General features: G+C 47.6%; 1 protein-coding gene across 8 annotated transcripts in view; it reads right to left on the reverse strand.

Annotated features, from left to right (window-relative positions):
- Window positions 1-8526, reverse strand: part of LRRC29 (leucine rich repeat containing 29) — a 19232-nt gene extending 10706 nt beyond the window's left edge. For 5 of the 8 annotated variants that reach the window (XM_032284222.1, XM_032284221.1, XM_032284220.1 and 2 more), the window contains exons 1-2: window positions 8455-8514; window positions 5005-5106 (exon numbers count right to left, since the gene is read on the reverse strand). In XM_032284222.1, coding sequence (XP_032140113.1) covers window positions 5005-5106; window positions 8455-8478 — 126 coding nt within the window. In that variant the 5' untranslated portion in view covers window positions 8479-8514. The other 3 variants (XR_004270573.1, XM_032284218.1, XM_032284216.1) reach the window with 3 other exon arrangements.
- Window position 8527: the final 1 nt, after the last annotated feature.

Here is an 8527-nt window from a genome sequence, read left to right on the forward strand (position 1 = left end):
CTTTTTTTTTTTTTTTTTTTTTTTTTTGAGATGGAGTCTCACTCTGCCACCCAGGCTGGAGTGCAGTGGCTTATCTCAGCTCACTGCAACCTCCACCTCATGGGTTCAAGTGGTTCTCCTGCCTCAGCCTCCCAAGTAGCTGGGATTACAGGCGTGCACCTCTACACCTGGCTAATTTTTGTATTTTTAGCAGAGATGGGGTTTCACCATGTTGGCCAGGCTGGTCTTGAACTCCTGATCTCAAGTGATCCACCCACCTCAGCCTCCCAAAGTCCTGGGATTACAGGCGTGAGCCACCATGCTCGGCCTATTTATTTATTTACTTTTGGCCGGGTGCGGTGGCTCACGCCTGTAATCCCAGCACTTTGGGAGGCCGAGGCGGGTGGATCACGAGGTCAAGAGATCGAGACCATCCTGGTCAACATGGTGAAACCCCGTCTCTACTAAAACTACAAAAAATTAGCTGGGCATGGTGGCGCGTGCCTGTAATCCCAGCTACTCAGGAGGCTGAGGCAGGAGAATTGCCTGAACCCAGGAGGCGGAGGTTGCGGTGAGCCGAGATCGCGCCATTGCACTCCAGCCTGGGTAACAAGAGCGAAACTCCGTCTCAAAAACAAAACAAAAGAAAGCAAAAAATAAAATAAAATAAAAAATATTTATTTACTTTATTTTTTTTTTGAGATGGAGTTTTGCTCCTGTTGCCCATGCTGGAGTGCAATGGTGCAATCTTGGCTTACTACAATCTTCGCCTCCCAGGTTCAAGCAATTCTCCTGCCTCAGCCTCCTGAGTAGCTGGGATTAGAGGTGCCTACCACCACACCCAGCTAATTTGGTATTTTTAGTAGACATAGGGTTTCTCCATGTTGGTCAGGCTGGTCTCAAACTCCCGACCTCAGATGATCTGCCTGCTTCGGCCTCCCAAAGTTCTAGGATTATAGGCATGAGCCATCATGCCTGGCCTGCCCTACTTATTTCCTTCTTTCCATGGAGAAATCTCTTTTTTTACAATTTTTTATTTTTTTAAAAGACAGGGGTTTCACCATGTTGGTCAGGCTGGTCGTGAACTCTTGACCTCAGGTGATCTGCCCGCCTTGGCCTCCAAAGTGCTTGGATTACAGGCGTTAGCCACCATGCCCAGCCTCCATGGAGAAATTTCTTGCCAGTGAGGTCTTGCTCTACATTTCCTACTTCTCTAATTCACTCCTCAATCCACCTGGCTTTTTTTCCCAGATGTCAAATATCGCTGAAGTCATTGGGCCTCCTTGGATAGCATATCTTATGGACATTATTTGTTCTTCACTTTGCTGGGCTTTTTGCGGGATCTGACATTGTTAATCATCCATTTAATCCTTTACTTATGTATGTATTTATTTTTTTTAGAGACGGGGTCTTGCTATGTTGCCCAGACTGGAGTGCAGTGACTATTCACAGGTGCAATCCCACTACTGATCAGCACGGGAGTTCTGACCTTTATGTATTTTTTTTTTTTTTTTTGAGACTAAGTCTCTCTCTGTTGCCCAGGCTGGAGTGCAGTGGCATGATCTCGGCCCACTGCAATCTCTGCCTCCCAGATTCAAGTGATGCTCCTGCCTCAGCCTCCTGAGTAGCTGGGACTACAGGTGTGAGCCACTATGCCCGGTCTCATTCAGTCCCTTAAATGCTCGCCTGCCTTTGATGTCTGTGTCCTCCTCTCTCTGGGATCTCCTCATCCCCATCTTTAGGTGTCTCCTTTCGGTGCCCTTACACTGGTGTCCTTCCCTGGGGCTTCTCTGTGGCCTGCTGCTCCTATGGCTCTGCATGTTCTCCCTGGGGGAAGTTACTCAGATTTGTGGCTTCAACTGCCACCCATTCTTCAATGACACCCAAATCTATATTTATTTTATTATTATTTTTTTTTGGAGATGGAGTTTTTGCTCTTGTTACCCAGGCTGGAGTGCAATGGCGCGATCTCGGCTCACCGCAACCTCCGCCTCCTGGGTTCAAGCAATTCTCCTGCCTCAGCCTCCTGAGTAGCTGGGACTACAGGCACGCGCCACCATGCCCAGCTAATTTCTTGTATTTTTAGTAGAGACGGGGTTTCACCATGTTGACCAGGATGGTCTCGATCTCTTGACCTCGTGATCCACCCGCCTCGGCCTCCCAAAGTGCTGGGATTACAAGCGTGAGCCACCGCGCCCGGCCTCAAATCTATATTTATTATCCAGACATTTATCTTGAATTCCTCAACCAGAAATGCAACTACTAGGTGGATCTCAACATCTAGATTCTCACACTTCAGCATGTTCAAAATCAAATTCCTTTGGACAATGAGATCAATAACACTGTATACATAATTCAACAACAGAACCTACTTATATACCCACATTTAATATGGGACAGAGGATTCCAACCCAATAGGGAAGGAGAAGATTAGATGTAAATGGTGTTCAGGCTCTTTGAAAATTAATCAGTTTAGCTTCTTACCTCATAACATAAATCTAAATAAATTTTACCATTGAAAACATTAACACAAAAATTCAAACCAGAAAGCAGAAGAAACAACTTTGCTGTAAACCTAAAACTGCTCTAAGTAATAAAGTCTACTTAAGAAAAACAGAAGGAAAAAAAGAAAAACAGAAGAAAAGGGTGAAAGGGCAAGGAATCATTAAGTTTAGAAAACAATGAAGGAAGTAAAAAAGAAAAGGATGTTTAGAATCAACAACACAGAATTTTTTTTTTTTTTTATATAAAGACGGGGCTTCTCCATGTTGGTCAGGCTGGTCTTGAACTCCCGACCTCAGGTGATCCACCCACCTTGGCCCGAAAGTGCTTGGATTACAGGCGTGAGCTACCACGCCCAGCCTATTTTTTTTTTTTTTTTTTGAGACAAAGTCTTGCTCTAGTTGCCCAGGCTGTAGTGCAGTGGTGCGATCTCGGCTCACATCAACCTCCACCTCCCGGGTTCAACCATTCGCCTACCTCAGCCTCCCAAGTAGCTGGGATTACAGGCATGTGCCACTATATCTGGCTAATTTTTTGTATTTTTAGTAAAGACAGAGTTTCTCCATGTTGGTCAGGCTGGCCTCCAACTCCCAACCTCAGGTGATCCACCCACCTTGGCCTCCCAAAGTGCTGGGATTATAGGCGTGAGCCACTACGCCTGGCCAACAACACAGAAATTTAACTTCTGGGCTAGACATGGTGGCTCATGCCTGCAATCCCAGAACTTTGGGAAGCTGAGGTGGTCAGATCTCTTGAGCCCAGGAGTTTGAGATGAGCCTGGGCAACATGGTGAAATCTCCTCTCTGCTAAAAATATAAAAATTAGTCAGGCATGGTGACATGCCTCTATAGTCTCAGCTACTCAGGAGCCTGAGGTGGGAAGATCACCTGAGCCTGGCGAGGTCGAGGCTGCAGCGAGCTATGATAGTACCACTGCACTCCAGCCTGGGCAACAGAGCAAAACCCAGTTTTAAAAACAAACAAACAAACAAAATTTTAAACAAATTAAATTAAATTTTAAAAAGAGGCCAACTGCAGTGGCTCACATCTGTAATCCCAGCACTTCGGGAGGCTGAGGAGGGCAGATCACGAGGTCAAGAAATCAAAACCATCCTGGCCAACATGGTGAAACCCCATCTCTACTAAAAATAGAAAAATTAGCTGGGCATGGTGGCATGTACCTGTGGCCCCAGCTACTCGGGAGGCTGAGGCAGGAGAATCACTTGAACCTGGGAGGCGGAGGTAGCAGTGAGCTGAGATCGCACTGCTATACTCCAGCCTGGTGACAGAGCAAGACTCCATCTCAAAATAAATAAATAAATAAATAAATAAATAAATAAATAAATAAATAAAAATTTAAAAAGAGGCTGGGCGTGGTGGCTCACGCCTGTAATCCTAGCATTTTGGGAGGCCGAGGCGGGTGGATCATGAGGTTAAGAGATCAAGACCATTCTGGTCAACATGGTGAAACCCCGTCTCTACTAAAAATACAAAAATCAGCTGGGCATGGTGGCGGGTGCCTGTAATCCCAGCTACTCGGAGGCTGAGGCAGAAGAATTGCCTGAACCCAGGAGGCGGAGGTTGTGGTGGGCCGAGATCGCGCCATTGCACTCCAGCCTGGGTAACAAGAGTGAAACTCTGCCTCAAAAAAAAAAAAAAAAGTCCATACAAATGGAATAGAAAAATACCAAGACCCTAATAGTTAAATGGATACAGAACATGAATAAACAAAAGGGGAAAATACAAAAGTTGAGCTAATGAGAAAAACAGTGCAACTTCACTAACAATTCAAAATTAAAACAATAAGCCATCATTGCCTGCCTTTCAAACTAGCCCAGATGTCTGCATTCCCCTCCTGGCTGGCCTCCTCCCTATGCTGTCTCACTCTCCCAGTCCAGTTTGCACTGCAGAGTTCTAATACAAATCACACTGTGTCACTCACCTACCTAATAGTCTCCTCAATGGTCATCAGGAGAAAAACAAGCTCTGTTGCCTGGTACATCTGCCAGCTTGCTGCCTGACACCGTTCTAGGCTCATCTCCTGCCATGTCTCAGTTTCAGCCACACAGAACTTGTGCGATTGTTTCCAAAAGTATTCCACACCATGGTGCCTTCACTTGTGCTATTACTCATCCCATTAGCCCAACCTTTCTTCTCATCCTATTCCTTCAGGAAGCCTTCCCTGACACCACCAGTCTCCTCCGGATGTCCTTCTTTATGTCCCCGTCGAACTCTTGCCCCAGTGTCATAGCGCTGAGCACACGATAGCATGATCATTCATATTACTTGTCTTTCTCCTTCAAGTAATGTGAGCTCCTTAGGGAACCGTGTCTTTTTATCTATATAGCCCCAGCACTGTACCCAGAGCCAATTATGTATGAATGTATGTATTTATATGTATATGTATGAGAATATATGGATGGATGGGTGGATGAATAGATGGATGGAGATACATGAGCAGGGTCACGAGTAAGCTGAAGTAAGAAAAAACTGAGGAAGGGACAGGGGAAGTTGGGTGCCTTACCTCCCGAAGGGCATTCTGGGCTGCACGGTACCAAGCCCAACTCACGAGGGAGGCCTCTTTCTGATCTGACAGAGGCAGGAAGCTCAGAATATATGTGAGCATCTGAGGGAAAAAGACAGGGCATTGGGGGCTGTTAGAGCTGGGAGGTCTTTGGAACCAACTCCAGCTGACAGTACCATGGGTCTGAGGGCACCAGAGCACTGACTTCTTTATCTTGGATGTGAAGCTTCACGAAGCATTCATTTCCTTGCTCCAGGCTTCAGGTATCTTTACTGTGAACAAACCTTTCCTGAGCTGGATACAGGCTTGCACTGAGTGATAAGAATCAAACTTCCTGCCTAGCTGGGTAGAAAAAGCCTGGGCATTGAGGCCAGATAAACCTAGTTCACATCTCTACCCTGCCAACTGACCTCTCTGAACTTTGTTTTCCTTATCTGGGGCAATGGCAGTTGTAGTGAGATCAAATGGGTTATTGTGAGAATTAAAGAACACAGCCAGCTGGGTGTGGTGGCTCACACCTGTAATCCCAGCACTTTGGGAGACTGAGGTGGGTGGATCACCTGAGTTCAGGAGGTCGAGAACCTCCAGCCTGATCAACATGGTGAAACCCCTTCTCTACTAAAAATACAAAAATTCGTCAGGCGTGGTGACACATGCCTGTAATCCCAGCTACTTGGGAGGCTGAGGCAGGAGAATTGCTTGAACTTGGGAGGCAGAGGTTGCAGTGAGCCGAGATCGTGCCATTGCACTCCAGCCTGGGCAACAAGAGCGAAACTTCATCTTAGGAAAAAACAACAAAAAACGGAACATAGCCAAGTGTCTTGCATAGGACCTAAAGCACAGCAGGCCAGGTATGCTCCCTCTGATTCTCAGGAAATCATAGGTCCTCCTGCCCTCATGGCTCAGGCTCTGAGACCCTGCTCTTTTGCCATGTTCTCCACTGCCATCTTGCCCTCTCCACTGGTTGTTAAGATTTGATCCCAGCAAGACCTAGCCTGGGAAGCTCAGGCCCTTCACCCCACCTAGGGTGTGGTGTGGGTCAAAGCCCTAAACAGAACTAGGGAAGGGGTTGCCACTGAGGCCTAGAATTATTTGATATTAACTATTATTTTCTTCTGGAATCTTCCTTCCTGCATCCCAATTGCCTCGTTTTTGGATTCTTCTGCGGCTCCTAGGGCTCAGACCTGTGTCTTTTGGTTTTCTGTTTACCAACACAGGAATAACCAACAAGTCAATATTCCCATATTGTCTTATTATCTAAATGCTAATCCATATTGCCAACTGTCCATGCAAATGTTTAGCCATCGATCTAATCTCAACCAAAGCTCATATTCTACCCTCTGCCCAAAACAGCCCCTCCTAACTTCCCCTTCAATGCCAACAGTGCATCCACCTGATAACACTTTGGACTATTCAAGCACTTCTGTCCCTTCCTCCCAGATACAGGTGTAATGCACAGGCTTTAGGCCAGCCTAACCTAGACTCATTCAAATTCCAGCTCCAATACTTCCTGTCATAGTGCTGTGTGACCTTAAATAAGGTATTTGACCTCTCTGAGTTTCAGTTTCCATATCTATAAAATAGGCATACTTAAAAAAAATCTAGATCATAGTCTTATGAGATTACATTTTACATATATATAGTGTGTTCGTGAAAAGTAGATGCTCCATAAATGGTTGCTGGATTGTTGTTACTAAAATCTCTGCCTTTGCAACTTTCCCACCTCAGTAGTTCAGATTTCCACCACTTGAAACCTGGATTCCTTCCATAATCTCCCACCTGAACTCTCTGCCTCCAAGTTCATCCTTGCTAATACATTCTGCACACTGTTACAAGGTTAATTTTTCCTATAAAACAGCTTTCAGTTTCAGCTCACCCCTGCCGTAAACCTTCAGGGTTCACCAATACTCTCAGGACAGTCTCTACTCCTGGATCAGCACTGTCAGGTGTTCGTGCCTAATTGGACTTGCTGGTCCCTGAACTTCCCCAATCCAGTCTCCCCACTGTCCTACAAACACAGCATATCTATTTCCTTTTGCCTATGCAGGCCTTTTCCCTGGGATGCCCTTCCTGAACCTTGACTTCACCAACCCATTGTGATCGCTCCTTCCCTTCTCAGATGCCAAGCATATAGGCGCAGTGCTCAGCCAGTACTTACTAGATTAAATTTAGGATGGACAGTCCAGTCCTCTACCTCTATTTTCACCAAGAGTTTGCTCAGGGAAGGGGTCAGGGAAATAAAATAGTCATTACTGAGAGGAGAATGACTGGGAGAATAGACTTCTGGACCAGGAAGGCTAGGCATGGGGAAGACAGTACTGATGGGAACTGGGACTAACCAAGCCCCAATCCCTTTGGGGAGGAAGGAAGACTGTTTGAGCTGAGTTAAGATACTGGCCATTCTGTCTTTTGGGGCTAAGCAGCCAACCCAAGAACAAAGAGAGAGGGGAACAAACCTGTCATCCTTTGGGGTGAGTAGGGGAGGGATACTCATTGACCTAAGAAGGGGGTGGTCTTTCTAAAGGAACCAGAGGAGGCAGTGATAAGGATGGAGTGGCCATCCCATGAGCCCCATTTCAAGGGGGCTACTGGATATATGATTGGTCACTCATAGGATTTATGGGGATGGAATAGTTACCCCTTGAAGCTAGGCAGGGAAGGGATGGCACTGCAAGCTCAACGGGGAGGGAACAGGCCTATTTTTGCTAAGTATAGGGAGCATCATTCCAGGACTGGTGGCCTGTTTCCCATGGACAGAGAGAGGGGTTTGCCAACCTCAGGACAAAAGATGGTGAAGCCATTCCAACAGGCCACTGGGGACAAAACCTGTTATCTTCCTGGCAGATGGGGGCAGAGTGGTCTTGTCCCTGGCTAAGAGGAAGGAGCAAACATCCTATGGAGTGAAAGAGGTAAGGGCGGCCATCACTCGGGGCCTAGGAATGCGGAACAGGCCTGTCCTAGCTAAAGGAACTCAGAGATCACTGCAGTTGATGGGGAGGAAGCAGTCTGTTTCTCACTGCCAGGGAGAGGGGGCGGCTGTCTCTGTCGGGGCGTAGGAAATGGAGAGATCATCCCAAGGGACCAATGGGGATAAGATCAGTTACCCTTCGGGACGATGAGATGGAGCGGACATCTTCCAGAAGTGAGGGGAGAGGAGACAGCCACCTCAAGGGAAGGAGATGGGCAGAGGGCCTGTTCTCGCTGAGGTAACAGGGCAGCCATCTCCTGGGGCCGATGGGGAAGGGCGGGACGGTCCCCCAAGCTAAGGGGACAGAGTGGCCCAAAGGCAGAGCCGTTACCCAGAGCTAGTAGGTCCCGGAATCTGCCGGGCGGGTCGTTTCCGCCAGGCTGGAGGGGCCGGGCTAGCTATCTGACAGCCCCTCCCCCAAAGCTCGGGACCCCGAGGGCGGGGCCTGTCCGGAGCTAGGCCTGAGGGCGGCTTCCTCTCACCTCCTGGGGCAGCGACTCCGCCATCGCATCCCTGCCTCCTCCGCCCCCCGCGCAATGCTTTCTGGGAAGTGTA

Source organism: Sapajus apella, unplaced genomic scaffold (genome assembly GCF_009761245.1).
Source record: "Sapajus apella isolate SASKATOON/1434 unplaced genomic scaffold, GSC_monkey_1.0 scaffold15, whole genome shotgun sequence".
Classification (NCBI taxonomy): Eukaryota; Metazoa; Chordata; class Mammalia; order Primates; family Cebidae; genus Sapajus; species Sapajus apella.